Here is a 16,299-nt window from a genome sequence, read left to right as displayed (position 1 = left end):
TCGGGTTGACTGTCTGGGGAATTGAGAGGCAGGTAAAGCAAGCACTCACTCAAACTCCGTCGCCGCGCGCTTGTCCCAGGAACCTTCTTTTCGTTCCCGTTCCTACTCGTCTGGCCGTTCTTCAGTGGGCTCACTCTGCCAAGTTAGCCGGCCACCCTGGCGTTCGGGGTACGCTTGCTTCCATTCGCCAGCGCTTTTGGTGGCCCACCCGGGAGCATGACACGCGTCACTTCGTGGCTGCTTGTTCGGTCTGCGCGCAGACTAAGTCCGGTAACTCTCCTCCTGCCGGCCGTCTCAGGCTGCTTCCCATTCCCTCTCGACCGTGGTCTCACATCGCCTTAGATTTTGTCACCGGACTGCCTTCGTCAGCGGGGAAGACTGTTATTCTTACGGTTGTCGACAGGTTCTCTAAGGCGGCTCATTTTATTCCCCTTGCTAAGCTTCCTTCTGCTAAAGAGACGGCACAAATCATCATCGAGAATGTTTTCAGAATTCATGGCCTTCCGTCAGACGTCGTTTCGGACAGAGGTCCGCAATTCACGTCTCAATTTTGGAGGGAGTTTTGCCGTTTGATTGGGGCTTCCGTCAGTCTCTCTTCCGGCTTTCACCCCCAGTCTAACGGTCAAGCAGAACGGGCCAATCAGACTATTGGTCGCATCTTACGCAGTCTTTCTTTTCGCAACCCTGCGTCTTGGTCAGAACAGCTCCCCTGGGCAGAATACGCCCACAACTCGCTTCCTTCGTCTGCGACCGGGCTATCTCCTTTTCAGAGTAGCCTCGGGTACCAGCCTCCGCTGTTCTCATCTCAGTTCGCCGAGTCCAGCGTCCCCTCCGCTCAGGCTTTTGTCCAACGTTGCGAGCGCACCTGGAAGAGGGTCAGGTCTGCACTTTGCCGTTATAGGGCGCAGACTGTGAGGGCTGCTAATAAGTGTAGAACTAAGAGTCCTAGATATTGTCGCGGTCAGAGAGTTTGGCTCTCCACTCAGAACCTTCCCCTTAAGACCACTTCTCGCAAGTTGACCCCGCGGTTCATTGGTCCGTTCCGTATTTCTCAGGTCATTAATCCTGTCGCAGTTCGACTTCTTCTTCCGCGATACCTTCGTCGCGTCCACCCGGTCTTCCATGTCTCCTGTATCAAGCCCGTTCTTCGCGCCCCCGCTCGTCTCCTCCCCCCCCCCCCCCCCCCCCCCCCCCCCCCCCCCATCCTTGTCGAGGGCGCACCCATCTACAGGGTCCGTAGGATTTTGGACATGCGTCCTCGGGGCCGTGGTCATCAGTACCTAGTAGATTGGGAGGGGTACGGTCCTGAGGAGAGGAGTTGGGTTCCCTCTCGGGACGTGCTGGACCGTGCGCTGATCGATGATTTCCTCCGTTGCCGCCAGGTTTCCTCCTCGAGTGCGCCAGGAGGCGCTCGGTGAGTGGGGGGGTACTGTCATGTACTGTCATGTTGTGTCTTGTTTCTGTCCTTTCCCTTCACCCTGTCTCCCTCTGCTGGTCGTTGTTAGGTTACCTTTTCTCCCCCTCTTTTCCCCAGCTGTGCCTTGTCTCCTCCTAACTACCTCGTCACCCCTTTTCCCACCTGTTCCCTTTTTCCCTCTGATTAGTCCTCTATATCTCTCTCTGTTTCTGCTCCTGTCTTTGTCGGATTCTTGTTTGTGTTGTTCATGCCTGAACCAGACTATCGTCATGTTTGCTGCAACCTTGTCCTGTCCTGTCGGAACCTGCCGGTCCATCTGAGCCTACGTTTTGTTTTGTTATTAAAGAAGCTCTGTTTACGTTAATTCGCTTTTGGGTCCTCATTCACGCACCGTAACAGTTATTGCACACAGAGTCCATGGAACTACATTTTCACTCCTTAACAGATTTAGGCTTGCCATAATAAAGCGGTTGAATACTCATCAACTTTTCATTTTTAAATAATTCAACTTTGACATCATAGGTATTGTCTGTAGATCAGTGACAGAAAATCTCAATTGAATTCATGTTAAATTCAGGCTGTAACACAACAAAATGTGTAAAAAGTCCAGGGGTGTGAATACTTGCTGAAGACACCGTATCTCCACCTCCTACCGGCAAAAAGACCAACAGCATGTGCAACCGGTGAAGTAAGTGTAAATATCATTTTAGCCATATTTTTTAGGGCGACTTCGGTCGGACTGAAAATCCATGGAATAACCATGGTAACAATCTGATGTTTAGGCTAAGTGATACCCAGCCCCATCCCTCGGCTTTAGGTTACCAAATGAAGTGGTGGGGCTGCCATTGGGTTGACACACAAACTCAGGATTGTGGCTTTAACCCCGAGTTAAACACGCAATCTAAGGCCTACACACTGGTAGGCTACAATGATCTATTAATATTTTATACATACAGTGCATTCGTAAAGTACTCAGAACCCTTCACTTGTTCCACATTTTGTTATGCTACAGGCTTATTCCAAAATTGATTAAATAAAACATTTTCCTCATCAATCTACACACAGTAACCCATAATGACAGAACAGAAATACCTTATTAATTGCCTTTAAATTGTTTAACTTGGGTCAAATGTTTCAGGTAGCCTTCCACAAGCTTCCCACAATAAGTTGGGTGAATTTTGGCCCATTCCTCCTGACAGAGTTGGTGTAACTGAGTCAGGTTTGTAGGCCTTCTTGCTCGTACATGCTTTTTCAGTTCTGCCCACAAATTTTCTATGGGGTTGAGGTCAGAGCTTTGTGATAGCCACTCCAATACCTTGACTTTGTTGTCCTTAAGCCATTTTGCCAAACCTTTGGAAGTATGCTTGGGGTCATTGTCCATTTTGAAGACCCATTTGCAACCAAGCTTTAACTTTCTGACTGATGTCTTGAGATGTTGCTTCAATATATCCACATCATTTTCCTGCCTCGTGATGCCATCAATTTTGTGAAGGCCCTCCTGCAGCAAAGCATCCCCACAACATGATGCTGCCACCCCCGTGCTTCACGGTTGGGATGGTGTTCTTCGACTTGCAAGACTCCCCATTTTTCCTCTAAACATAACGATGGTCATTATGGCCAAACAGTTCTATTTTTGTTTCAGCAGACCAGAGGACATTTCTCCAAAAAGTACGATATTTGTCCCCATGTGCAGTTGCAAACCGTAGACAGGCTTTTTTATGGCGGTTTTTGAGCAGTGGCTTCTTCCTTGCTGAGCGGTTATGTCGATATAGGACTCATTTTACTGTGGATATAGATACTTTTGTACCGGTTTCCTCCAGCATCTTCACAAGGTCCTTTGCTGTTGTTCTGAGATTGATTTGCACTTTTTGCACCAAAGTACGTTCATCTCTAGGAGACAGAACGCGTCTCCTTCCTGAGGGGTATGACGGCTGCGTAGTCCATGGTGTTTATACTTGCGTACTATTGTTTTTACAGATGAATGTGGTACCTTCAGGCGTTTGGAAATTGCTCTCAAGGATGAACCAGACTTGTGGAGGTCTACAATTATTTTCTGAGGTCAGGTACACCTCCAATTGACTCAAATTATGTCAATTAGCCTATCAGAAGCTTCTAAAGCCATGACATAATTTTCTGGAATTTTCCAAGCTGTTTAAAGGCACAGTCAATTTAGTGTATGTGAACTTCTGACCCACTGGAATTGTGATACAGTGAATTATAAGTGAAATAATCTGTCTGTAAACAATTGTTGGAAAAATTACTTGTGTCATGCACAAAGTAAATGTCCTAACTGACTTGCCAAAACTATAGTTTGTTAACAAGAAATTTGTGGAGTGGTTGAAAAAATTGTTTTAATGACTCCAATCTAAGTGTATGTAAACATCCGACTTCAACTGTAGAATGCTCAATCTTCTTCAAATTACTAAAATATGTCATTATTAGAATGCTATCTGAAAGCCAATAACCATTCACTTTGTTACTTTCACTAGTCTCCATAATCTGTTTCCTTCAACTAAGACCCGTCAACTCTTTCCAGTAGAAAAAAAACATTCTAATCCCTACTCCTAATATACAGGGATCACTCTCAAACAATGTTCTGCTTTACCCCTATTGCAAGGTTTAAAACACAGCAAAACAAACATGATAACTTGCTCCATATTGGAAGGCATTGTTAAAATTTTAGCCTACTCTAACAATGTGTTGTAGTATCTGGGATCTACATCTGTTTATATTAGTTACTATGCTGTTACTAAGCAGTAATGTATTACGGCAGTGTTACGTTACTACACCTAATAGGAAATGCGCATGCACACTAGGGTGCCGGGAACTGTAGAGCACGAGGGGTTTGGACTAAACGAAAACTATCTGTCCCGTCTCCTGCCTGGTCATTTCTCCACAACACAAATATTACATGTGTCACGTTCTGACCTTAGTTCCTTTGTTTTGTCTTTGTTTTAGTATGGTCAGGGCGTGAGTTGGTGTGGGCAGTCTATGTTGGTTTTTGTGTTCGGCCTAGTATGGTTCTCAATCAGAGGCAAGTGTCGTTAGTTGTCTCTGATTGAGAATCATACTTAGGTAGCCTTTTTCCACCTGGGTTTCGTGGGTGTTTATTTTCTGTCTTTGTGTATGTCGCCAGACAGGACTGTTTCGGTTTTCATTCGTTCACTTTACTGTTTTTGTTTTTTCAGTGTTCAGTGTGATTCATTAAATATTTCATCATGAACACTTACCACGCAGTGTTTTGGTCCTCCGATCCTTCTCGCTACTCCTCCTCAGAAGAGGAGGACGAGATCCGTTACACAATGTTACTCGATATATTTATTTCAAATTTCTGTTGGATATTCACTTTCTGCTTCACACTTATTAAATGTAAAAAAAATAATAATAATAAAAAGATGAATATGTAACGTGCCAAATTTATCAAATTCATTGGTCAATTCAGAAGGGGAGAGATAAACAGTTATTATAACTGGGCTAGCACTGCCTATCAGTCCACTGTCATTGGAATGTTCTATCCATAATATTTCTGGTGCCTGAGACAAAATAAACTGGGAGGCAGTGTCAGACCCCCACTCCTCCTGGAGTGGTTCAATTTGCCTGCTTACTCATTGGTTTAATATCTCATCGTTTGGGATATCAATAAAAACTACATCAGGAGTACAATAAATTGTAGCCTTAAGTTTAGTTAACAGAAAACCATGTTCAACATTCATTGGTTCTATTTATAGTTTTATTGGTTAGGGGTAAGTCAAGTCCCGTACAATGCTTTAACCTTATCATAGAAATTATCCGTAAAGGGACCACTCTGAACAATCCTCAGAATACTTTGTCACCACCATACTTTGTCGTGGTATTATTATTATTTTTCTCGTCTTACTTCATCAGATCGCCATAGTAACACATTATACTCCATATTATGTTACTTTATCTCTAGTAACCCATTATACACTTGTGTTACATCACAAATTCCTCCTCTACACCAGTGTTCTATTCACACAGGGGTTTGAATATTCACGCTAATGTTCTATTTAACAGCATATTCGGGAATAATACTCTCTTTTTTCATATCTCCATACAGAATCCCTTTATAGCATTATACATCTTTAGGTTTTCACCTCCACACCGCAGCAACGATCACAGCGCAGGAGCCCGAGAGGTACACATATCATGCTCTTATTAAGGAAGTCTCAGTGTCCGGGGGCATCTCAGACCTTATCCATCTCAGCTGTTACCCTTTGAAACTTTTCAATGGCTTTTCCTGTCAGTGCTCACTACCTGTAGACCGATGGGCTGTGGTGGACAGAATCCTAGATAACGTAATAGATGGAAAAACTCAGCTCACAAAGAACTGGTTGGGTTATCCATTATTTTCCCTATATAACTATACCTAGTTATTCACACCCACACCACTCCATATGCATCTATGCACCACATGCGTCTTCAACAATTCTAGTCTCCCAGCGACAGTGGTCCCAAACCACTTCCTGATATCACCGTCCAACAGGACAACGACCCTTAAGCACACAGCCAAGAACACGCAGAAGTTGCTTTGGGACAAGTCTCTGACTGTCCTTTAGTGGCCCAGCCAGAGCACGGACTTGAACCCGATCGAACGTCCCTGGAGAGACCTGAAAATAGCTGTTAAGCGACACTCCCCATTCAACCTGACAGAGCTTGAAAGGATCTGCAGCGAAGAATGGGAGAAACTCCCCAAATACAGGTGCGAGATTCAAGGCTGTAGGCTGTAATCGCTGCCAAAGGTGCTTCAACAAAGTACTGAGTAAAGGGTCTGAATACTTATGTTAATGTGATATTTCTGGGGGAGGGGGGTTGTATACATTTGAACAAATGTCTAAACACCTGTTTTTGCTTTGTCATTATGGGGTATTGTGTGTAGATTGATAAGGGGAGAAACAATTCAATCCATTTTAGAATAAGGCTGTAACATAACAAAATGATGAAAAAGTCAAGGGGTCTGAATACTTTCCGAATGCACTGTATTATTAACAGTAGGCAACAACATTTTAACTCACAATATTGATGTAGCCTATAATCTGTCTCCACTCCAGATGGGGGCTGTAGGTTCCAATCCAAGGCTGGGAAAAAATAGGAATTAGAGAGGGGGGGAGAATGAAGGGAAATACATTTGAGGCAAGACACCGTCTAATGTGACAGCATATTGTTTTCAGACTGTAAACTGTTGTTCTTCAAATTTACCTTGACTAGTGATTAAATCAAGAAAACTTTGCTTTACTATGTTGTACCGCAGCCACATGTTGCCAGTTTGACAACATGTAGAAATCGTTTACAATTGTGTTTCCTCTAAATCAGGTTCATAATTCTCTTCCTACTGTGGAGTAGCCTTTTTTTTTACTCATGGGAGACTGACTACAAGTATATAGACACAATGGGCAATCATAATTGAATGTAGGGTACTATTTCATATATATATGTATATATATATACTTTATCCTCGAAATAGTACCCTACATTCAATTATGATTGCCCATTGTGTCTATATACTTGTAGTCTCCCAGTTATATATATATATAAGTTTAGTGTAACCAATCAAATACAAGAATGTTCAATACGTTTTTCAACGGTTTGGCCGAGTGACGGCGAAATGACTTCGGCAATCAGGGCTCATTTGTAGCAGCTGTTTCCTTATTGCGATTCGAAAGGAAACTTTCGACCGTCGTGTTCTTTATCGTCTACGCGTGAAGTTATGAAGCTTTGCATAGCTATCGTTTTTTATTTGCAATCTCTTTAAAAAGATGCAGAAAGCTCTGAAGAAGTATTTTGTCAACATGGACGAGTATCTAGCCAGCATCGGTCTCTACCGGAAAATGATGGCAAGAGACGCGTCCTGTCTATTTCGAGCTGTCTCTGAGCAGGTAGGCTAAAGCCAATTTCGCAAACGTTACTGTACACTTTAAAAAACAACAACAATTGCATTGCATTTCACGTCCAACGTTTTGAAAATAAAGAGAAAATATTACTGTTCTTAACTTCGACCCAATTCATGGTGTGAAAATAGAAAATGTATTTTTTGTTGTTGTTGGAATGTGTCGTTTGGGAACTCATGGGTTCATTTGGTTGACGGCTAAATTATTGATACTGATGAAGTGGCCAGAGTTGAAACATGGAATGCACACAATAATGCTTCACAGGGCGCTAAGTGACCAAATACAAAAACATGTGATGATAATGTACCGGTATTTCTTTCCTTTCCTCAAGCTTTATTACTCACAGAATTTTCAACAAAAGATAAGGAAAGATTGTGTCACCTTCATGAGGGCAAACCGATGCGATTTTGAACCTGTAAGTTGCAAGCACAATCACAGTACAGAGCAAGTCTAGTTTAAAAAATCAGTCTATAATTACATTATCGTGACATGCTTTGTCAGTAGGCCTGGGTTGTGGCTTAGTTGGTAGCACATGGTACTTGCAAAGCCAGGGTTGTGGGTTCGATTCCCACGGGAGACCAGTACGAAAATGTATTCACTCACTATACTCTTAAGTCGCGCTGGATAAGGGCTTCTGCTAAATGACATGCTTTCTCTCAGTTTGTTGAAGGGTCATTTGAGAAGTATCTCGAGCGTCTGGAGGACCCCACGGTATGTTTAAAACTACGTTTAAAACTACTATACAAGTTCATTGCACAATACATGGGGCAGATTCAGACCATGGACTGTGTGAAAAGGGTTTAAATATATTTTTCTAAAGGAAACCGCTGGACAAGTTGAGATAAAGGCATTGTCGTTGTTGTACAGGTACGTGCTCCACAATGTGTTCAGAGTTATACACTCCCAGGTTGTACTACCTTTGTTGGCTGACAGAACATTGTAAAATTAGATTTATGTGAATTGCATTTTTTTGCTTGTAATGGAACCTGACATGAGTGTGTTCTAACATTTTCACTGTGTGGAAGGCGGTGCTTCCTCATATACAGGTACCCTGGGAAGCCACCAACTGAGATAACTGAGAAAGAGTACGTGGAGAAGGTAAGAATGTGTGTGGTTCAGCACAGCCCACTTGAACACAGGCCCTGAAGCATCTCAAATGCCTGACTAGTGAAGTAATTACCAGAAACTGAATCACATTGCTAATTAAAGCAGGTGTGTGGAAAGGTGAGATGCCGTGTGAGACTTTGGTTTGTCCGCTAGAGGGTGCTGCTGTCATTTTATCCTTTGAGATGACTACCGTCATTTCAAAACGTCCAATATTTCTACATTTTCAGTTTACCAGCTTCTATCTTTTCTTGCTTCCATCTCTATGTAGACAATTTGTGTCTATTATTTTCACCATTGAATGGTTAAACGAGTGATGGGGATAAAATGCATTACACTCCTGGACTCTGCTCTTCTTGACTGTATTACAGATTTTGCTGTGTTGCTCCAACAATGGCCACTATGACATTGTGTATCCCAGGAACTACCCCATCAATGCAGCGCTGTGTCAGGGTCAGTACTCTCAGTCCATCAGAATTCTGAGGAAGCAGTGGATGTCTTCACTCTTAAGTCTTATTTGAACAAAGCTAGTTAGCTACTCATTGATTGTAGTTAGTCAAAATTGTAATGAGCAATAGTTCCATGTGTGGTCTAAAGGAAGTGTACTTTTTTTTCATTTTTTCAATTGAATCCAGCTCTGTTGTATGAACTGCTGTACACGCAAGTCCTTGGTGTTGAGGAGGTGGAGCTGCAGGGAGCTTTGGAGGGGTTCCGTGGAGGAGGTCGTCGCTATAGGAACAGCCTATCAGTGTGCAGTGAGGACGCAGGCTATGACACCCCCGAGGACAGGGGTCAGACTCAGAGGTGAAGTCTTGTTCTGCACAATCCTTTTGAATTACAGAAAGTCCTCCTGACTAAACCTGCCTTATGGTCTTCCAGTTACCTACAGTATGTATAAATTGCCCCTGCATCTATATATTGGAATAGTCATTGAATTTGTATTTTTCTTGCATTTTTTTGTCAAGTATAATTGTTTATTCTTGTAGGGACGATTGGGAGCTCAATGGGTACAATCGCACAGAGGACAAAGCCAGGCCTGGAGCAGAGGAAGCAAAGGTGACAAGGTTTTCTATGTTTTAGGAAGCGGTCTGGTTACCACCTCTGAGGTGTTGTAGTTTATAACATTACTGAGATAGACAGACTACATTCTAGGAGCACATACAGTCTCTCCTCTCTTTCTCTTCCCAAGACTCCAGATGGACCAATAAAACTTTCTCTCCCGTATAAGGTGCTCAAAGCACTGGATTCTGAGATGTACAGAAATGTAGAGTTCGATGTATGGCATGACAGTCGCAAAGGTATGCCATGTTGCCCCTTTTGGGAAAACTTGAGTTGGAATTCTTGTGATAAAGTGGAACTGTTAAGGTGACTGTGAAACTTTAGTTATAAAGAACATGTTTCAAGATCCATGCAGTGCAGAACTTATCTGTGCTGAATATTCACATGGGGTTGACATGCTCATACCACACGTTTTTTCCCCCACATATAATAGTTGTATAATTGGGCATTCTGGAATGGCATATAATGTCTTGTCTCTGAAACAGAAATGCAGAAGACTGATTACATGGTGTTTGCTGGAAGACAGTACTTCTTGGGAGATAAGTGTCAGGTAATCTAATTTATCCACTCATTTAAGATTCTTAGTGAGTTTTTTTTTTTTTGTGCAGACCGTACTCCGAACATACTCCATGACCGTAAGGTTAGCCCATGTCTCCCTTGCAGGTTCGTCTCGACCCCAAAGGGAAGTATTACAATGCCTTCATTCAGGAGGTGGGCACTCACCCCAGTGCTGTGACAGTGTTCATCGAAGAGCTTGGAGAAAAGTGAGATGCCTGTCTCTTTTAAAACACCCCACATTGACTTACAAACAGGCACTACTGCACAGCACTCATCAATGTGTACTTATTTTAGTATTCTGGTACATGAATGATTGCACCTGGCCTTGCATCATCCTATTGTCAATCATACAGTATTGTGTATATATGGTAAATTACCTTCTACACAGTGCTGTTTTTAATATTTGATTTGAGACCTCTCTACCCCACCACTTTCAGACATCTTGTGTCTCTGACTAACTTGAAGCCTGTGAACCCTGTCCCTGCCTGGAACATCACCCCAAGCCGCAAGGGACCATCATACAGCAGGCCTGAGCAGTATCCTGGAGAGATGGGTCTGTATACCCTTTAACCTTTTTAGATGGTTTTAGCTGGTTAGCTTCTAATAGCAGTGACATGTATTGGCGTTAGACCATTAAAGTTGACTTGTACAACTTTGTCTGTTACCTCTTCTCCCCTCTCTCAGACTCCGAGGTGAGAGGCCGGCGGCGCTTCTTTAAGAAGCCCAGAGGGAAGGAGATGCTGATGGTGTCTTACAATCGATCCCAGCCTCCCCGCTTTCGGCCAGGCCCTGGCGGCATACCCCCTGGGCGCGCCCCTGGCATGTATGCCCCCGCACCACCACCAGGGACACTGCCCTATGAACAGTATCACCCACATCCTCCACCTAGGCCCCCGCGAGGATATGGCCCACCCAGGTATGTGTGCTTGCTACTTAAATAGTAAAACAGCAGGTTTGAGAACTCATTCACACGGCTGCTGTTATACACAATTGAAAGTTCCTGTAGTGCACCATTACTGATTTTGATTCCATATATGCTTTTTGGGAAATAAGGCCATGTTCCTTGCCATTGATTTATATAATTTTGGTATCTACTGAATGATGTTGCCAATCTGGGTTCTGTTCAAAAGTGTTGTCTTTCTTGAACAGGCATCACTTTATTGGGCCAGAGGCGGCATACTACCCTCACCCAGGAAAACGCTGCTACCAGAGCTTCGACAACTACTCATTCAGGTCACGGTAATAGACTTATTTTAATCATCTCCTAAGCAATGCTGAGCAGTGACTGAGTGTTTGTTGTTACAAATGTATGTGTATTCACTTGAGCTCTTGCAGCCGAAGCAGGCGCCAGATGCATGCTGTCAACAAAGAGTGCCAGTTCAGCTATGTCCCCGAGGCTGACGAGGAGGCACAGGACATGGAAGGAACAATCACCTTCTACGAGATTGAGGAGGGCGATGAGACCCCTTTCCCTCCCTTGCCGGTAACGAAGTAGCACATAAGCCCTCAGGGTTCGGACTTTGATAGTTGGGAGCATGTGTATTCCACAGTCAACCTGCTGTCTGCTTTGTAACCTTCTCTTTAGGGACAGGCTGTAGCAAACCCCATGGTTCCAGCACCCCCTACCTACTGGATGCAGCGGGGGCCGAGCCCCATTCCCATGTCTGGCAAACAGGCCATGAACTCATCAGAGGAAGACGCTGATGAGAGGAGCAATGGTGGCGACCAGGGTAGGCCTGTCCGGTGATGCTGTCTTGATCAAATGTATTTGTTCAACTTGAGCCCGAATTTGAATGTAAATGGAGAAAATCGATGTTTCTGTCTCAGGTGAATATTCGGAGGAGTACATCTATACTGCTCAAGGTGAGTGACTTCACCTGCTGTGGAGATTTCCATGAAGTACTTGGAGAGCCCTTAGGAAGAATTGGTAGGACAGTCCTTGTTTACCATTTTCATTATGATCTGTAGATGCATTATTTTAACTGGTTATGTAGAGACAGATTAGGCTATTCCATTTCCCAACTGATGTCATTTGGCAGCAGTAAAGGCTCATGATATGGAGACCCCTCGTACAATGTGGATAAAAGTGAACAATTATCTTTTGAAGTCTCTTCATCTTGCAGACCCAGGGTTCCAGAGCCCGTCGATGTATGCTGCGGCAGAGTCCACTGCCAACCTGGTACTCAAAATATATATATATATATATATCTTTTCTCAAATTGCCCTTCACTTTTTTTGTGGGGGTTGAAACTAAGGTTAATAAAAGTTTATTTCACACGTGGGATGATTATACGTATTGGTTCATTTCCAATTAATGTGCTTATTGGGGCTGATCTGTTTTGACTGCGTTCCTGTCTTTACATGTATTTTTTGCCTGCCTGCCTTTCTAGACCATTGAAGAGGGAGGATCTCGTGCCGGCTCTCCACAAGAGGGCGTAGCTACCTACAGCTACTCACAGCAGGTACTGGATCCCTCACCATCCACTATATAGAACTGTTGTCACATTTTGGCGGGAGAACAGGTGTTTAATTTATACGCAGCTGCTTTAAAACATTTTTATATACTGTAGAATGTTCGTCTTTGGATTAGGCAAAACTATTCTTAAATTATTATTTTTTTAAACATGACATTGAATTTAAGCATGAATTGTCTGTGATGTAGTCTGAGGGTTATTTAATGTTTTGTTTCCTCAGGTGGTGGTGAAGTCCGCAGTTATCACCTCTTCACAGGCTGTAAGCACAGCTCCAGCAGCTATCTTCACCACCAACTCCTCTTCCGCTAGCAGCTCTCAGATCCCCCCAGCACCAATGGCTCCACCCTCAAGCCATCCAGAGGGGGCTCCCATGCCCCCACACACTATGGGCAGACCAGGTACCCGCTCTATAAGTTATGGTTAGACATAATGAATTGGTTATGAGTTGTCTAACGGATATCTATTTATATCTAGCTTGTTTTTAGTTTTATCCATGCAGTTTCCTCCTTCCTCTCCCTGGTTTGTGAATGACATGGGGGAAGCAGTCAGCGCCTCACCCCCTCCACCATACTCCTATGACCCCAACGGCAATGACCTTCCACGAGGTCAGAGAAACGCTGCCCCATGACCTTTAGAAGTTTACAACTTGAACACAATGGTTGAATTTGAAAATGTGACAGTAATTGTAACTAAATGTATTTCTTTTTATAGATTGCAAGGTCATCCAATATTACTTTAATTTAGGAGTCCAAGTAAGTAAAGGGGATCAAATTAATATTTAACTAGGCAAGTCAGTTAACAAATTCTTATTTAGAATGACGTCCTAATATATAGCAGGGTTCTCCAACCCCGGTCCTTAAGTCCTGTAGGTTTTTTTTCTCCAACCCTAATCTAGCACACCTGACTCTAATAATTATCTGGTTAGTAAACTGTATCAGGTTGGAGTGAACCTACAGGAGGGTAGCTCTCCAGGAACAGGGTTGGAGAGCCCTGTATCATTTACTGAACAAAAATATAAACTCAACATGCAACAATTTCATTGATTTTTACTGAGTTACAGTTCATATAAGGAAATCAGTCAATTGAAATAAACTCATTATGCCCTAATCTATGATTTTCACATGACTGGGAATGCTGATATGTGTATGTTGGTCACACATACCTTAAATAAAATGGGCCATCGATGCAATTGGGTTCGTTGTCCGTGGCTTATGCCTGCCCCACCGCCACCTTGGGCTACTTTTTATTCACAATGTTGACATCAGAAAACCGCTTGCCCACTACACCATTACACGTGGTCTGCTATTGTGAGGCTGGTTGGATGTATTGCAAAATACTCTAAAATGATAGCGGTGGCTTATGGTAGAGAAATGAACATTAAATTCTCTGGCAACAGTTCTGGTGGACAATCCTGCAGTCAGCATGCCAATTGCACGCTCCCTCAACTTGAGACATCTGTGGAATTGTGTTGTGACACATTTTAGTGGCCTTTTTCCCCAGCACAAGGTGCACCTGTGTAATGACCATGCTGTTTAATCAGCTTCCTGACAGGTGTGGCATATCTTGGATAAATTATCACTGAATGGCATGAAAACAAATTTGAGCAAAATAAGCTTTTTGTGCATATGGAAAACTTCTGGGATCTTTTATTTCAGGTCATGAAACATGGTACCAACACCGTTGTTGCATTTTTATATTTTTCAGTGTAGTATGGGTAACTGGTCATGAGACAAGACATGTATTTTGAATGAAAACAGTGTGCCTATATTTCTCTGTGTTGAAACAGTGGTACCAGCAGAGCTACTGGCACTCCGTGGTGCAGATGCAGCAGGTGTATCAGCAGCCCGCTGCCTCCCCTCCCTCTGATCACACGGTCCCCCAGTCCTACCCAGAGCCTGGGAGAACTGGGCCTAATGGCCAGGGAGACATTCCTGCCAACGGTCAGTGCCACCCCTCTGCCTCAAACCTCTGCATTATGAAATGGCACATCTGCATTGAATAAGATCTGACTTCAGTGTTAGATTTTGTTACGAGGATGTTAAGACCTCAAGTATCAAACGTGACTCTGTGATCCATAAATTATTTTGTATTTTTTTCTTAATCCTCACCCCCAACCTTTTCCTCCCTACCAGGCAACCCCCTGGTCATGGACCCTCCCTCAGCAGGAGCCCCAGGCATAGTGTTCTACCCCTTGGTTCAGGACCAGTGCAGCCAACCCCCCCTCCACACCTACGAGCCTTATGTTCCGATGCTTTCTGCCACCTACCACTACCTCACACCCTGGAACTCAGGCCCTGCCCAACCCCGTGTGCTCGCATCCTACTGCCCCTCCAATCACCCAGTCAACTATGTCACTGCACCCACACACCAAGGGCACTTTATCCCTCCCAGCATGTAACCAAGCACTCACTGGGGATGCAGGGAGGGAGGCAGGGTCCCTCTACTATTCACCCACTCACATTCACCCTATGCCTGTAAATGTTGCCTTGTGTCAAGTTTATTCCATTGTTCCTCTGTTGCACTTTACTAGTCAGTGGCTGTGTCTGAAATGGCATCCATAGGGCTAGTCAAAAGTAGTGCACTACGTTGGGAATGGGGTGCAATTTCAGACACAGTCGCGGTTCCATCCCCACATTGTTCAGGGATGTTTATGTTAATATTAATGTTTTATTTTTTTTGCTTAATTAAAAAAAAGTTATGTTTCCCAGAAGTTGTAACAATTTGTCATTTGAACTGTACCTTTTTTAGAGCAGGGCTCCCCAATTTGTTCCTAGAGAGCTACACTCAGTCTAGGTTTTTGCTCCAACCCCTGTTGTAACTAACCTGATTTCATCTTATCTATGAGCTGGTTATTAGAATCGTGTGTGTGTGCTAGATTAGGGTTGGAGAGCCCTGCTTTAGAGAAGTCATTTGGTATGATGGTGGTATCTGGGGTTCCAGAACCCTGGCCAGCACAAGGCATATGTTGCTACCCTTTGTCATGATCAGCACCATGGAAAGCGCTCACTGGTACTCGGCAGTGTTAACATGTGTAGTTTATAACTCAGTTTTGGGAGGAGAGCTGGCAAGGCTGAACTGAGTGTCTTGTTTTTCAGCTTTGTCATTAAAGGCCCAGCGCAGTCTGTGATTTTCCTGTGTTATATTTTCACACTAAGGTTGGAATACTGTGAACATTATAATGCGCTTTTAGTGTAAGAGCTGTCGGAAAAGACCGCATGAAATTTCAGCCTGTTTTGGTGGTATGTGGTTTTGGCCTGCCTGGTGATATTACCAGATATTAGTTAATAGACAAATAAAGAGTTCCAAACCTCTGCCAAATACATCTAGTTTTCAGTTTGCCCCTTATGACTCAGACCACTCCCAGGCAGTCCTAGCAAAATTCTTAATTGAGAAGTTTCACTTGCTAAGACGCTATTTGTTTATTGTTGACCATTTTGATTGAACTGCTGAATTAGGCCTTTAAGAAATGCGGGTGATTTAATTTGGGTGTCTCGTGTGTACATTCATCCTGCAAAAACAGTACACCACGTGTCACTCATTCCACCGTGGGGGGGTTTCACTCCACCCTTGCATTTGATCGAATAATGTTCAGGAAGTAGTAATTAACTTCCCTCACTTGGTTGTCTAGCTCTTAATTGGAAGGGAAAAACTAAACCTGCAGACACTCGAACTTCCGTGGATTGAGTTTGACACCTCTGCAGTATAGTGTCACCTACTGTATCCTAGATAATTTAACAGGTCTTGAAGTTGCCCAGGCTAGCCAATTTATTTCGCCAATTAG

General features: G+C 43.5%; 1 protein-coding gene across 4 annotated transcripts; it reads left to right on the top strand.

Moving 5' to 3' along the window:
* Positions 1-7,039: 7,039 nt before the first annotated feature.
* Positions 7,040-15,640, top strand: alg13 (ALG13 UDP-N-acetylglucosaminyltransferase subunit). 4 transcript variants are annotated; one of them, XM_036933278.1, is made up of 24 exons: positions 7,040-7,311; positions 7,655-7,738; positions 7,984-8,034; positions 8,144-8,190; positions 8,349-8,421; positions 8,799-8,880; positions 9,063-9,231; positions 9,414-9,483; positions 9,617-9,725; positions 9,972-10,036; positions 10,150-10,250; positions 10,482-10,597; positions 10,729-10,960; positions 11,194-11,277; positions 11,389-11,527; positions 11,630-11,774; positions 11,872-11,907; positions 12,168-12,223; positions 12,435-12,506; positions 12,739-12,916; positions 13,004-13,123; positions 13,230-13,270; positions 14,305-14,458; positions 14,651-15,640. In XM_036933278.1, exons 1-24 carry the CDS (start codon positions 7,192-7,194, stop codon positions 14,914-14,916), a joined length of 2,610 nt encoding a protein of 869 aa, XP_036789173.1. In that variant the 5' UTR covers positions 7,040-7,191; the 3' UTR covers positions 14,917-15,640. The 4 variants fall into 4 exon arrangements, with proteins under 4 accessions (XP_036789173.1, XP_021474549.1, XP_021474548.1 ...); XM_021618874.2 differs by having other exon boundaries at positions 11,194-11,283; positions 11,380-11,527; XM_021618873.2 differs by having other exon boundaries at positions 11,194-11,283; positions 11,371-11,527.
* Positions 15,641-16,299: the final 659 nt, after the last annotated feature.

Source organism: Oncorhynchus mykiss, chromosome 10, assembly GCF_013265735.2.
Source record: "Oncorhynchus mykiss isolate Arlee chromosome 10, USDA_OmykA_1.1, whole genome shotgun sequence".
NCBI classification, from domain to species: domain Eukaryota; kingdom Metazoa; phylum Chordata; class Actinopteri; order Salmoniformes; family Salmonidae; genus Oncorhynchus; species Oncorhynchus mykiss.
Note: the sequence above shows the minus strand (reverse complement) of the source record. Positions and strands in the feature narration are given on the sequence as shown.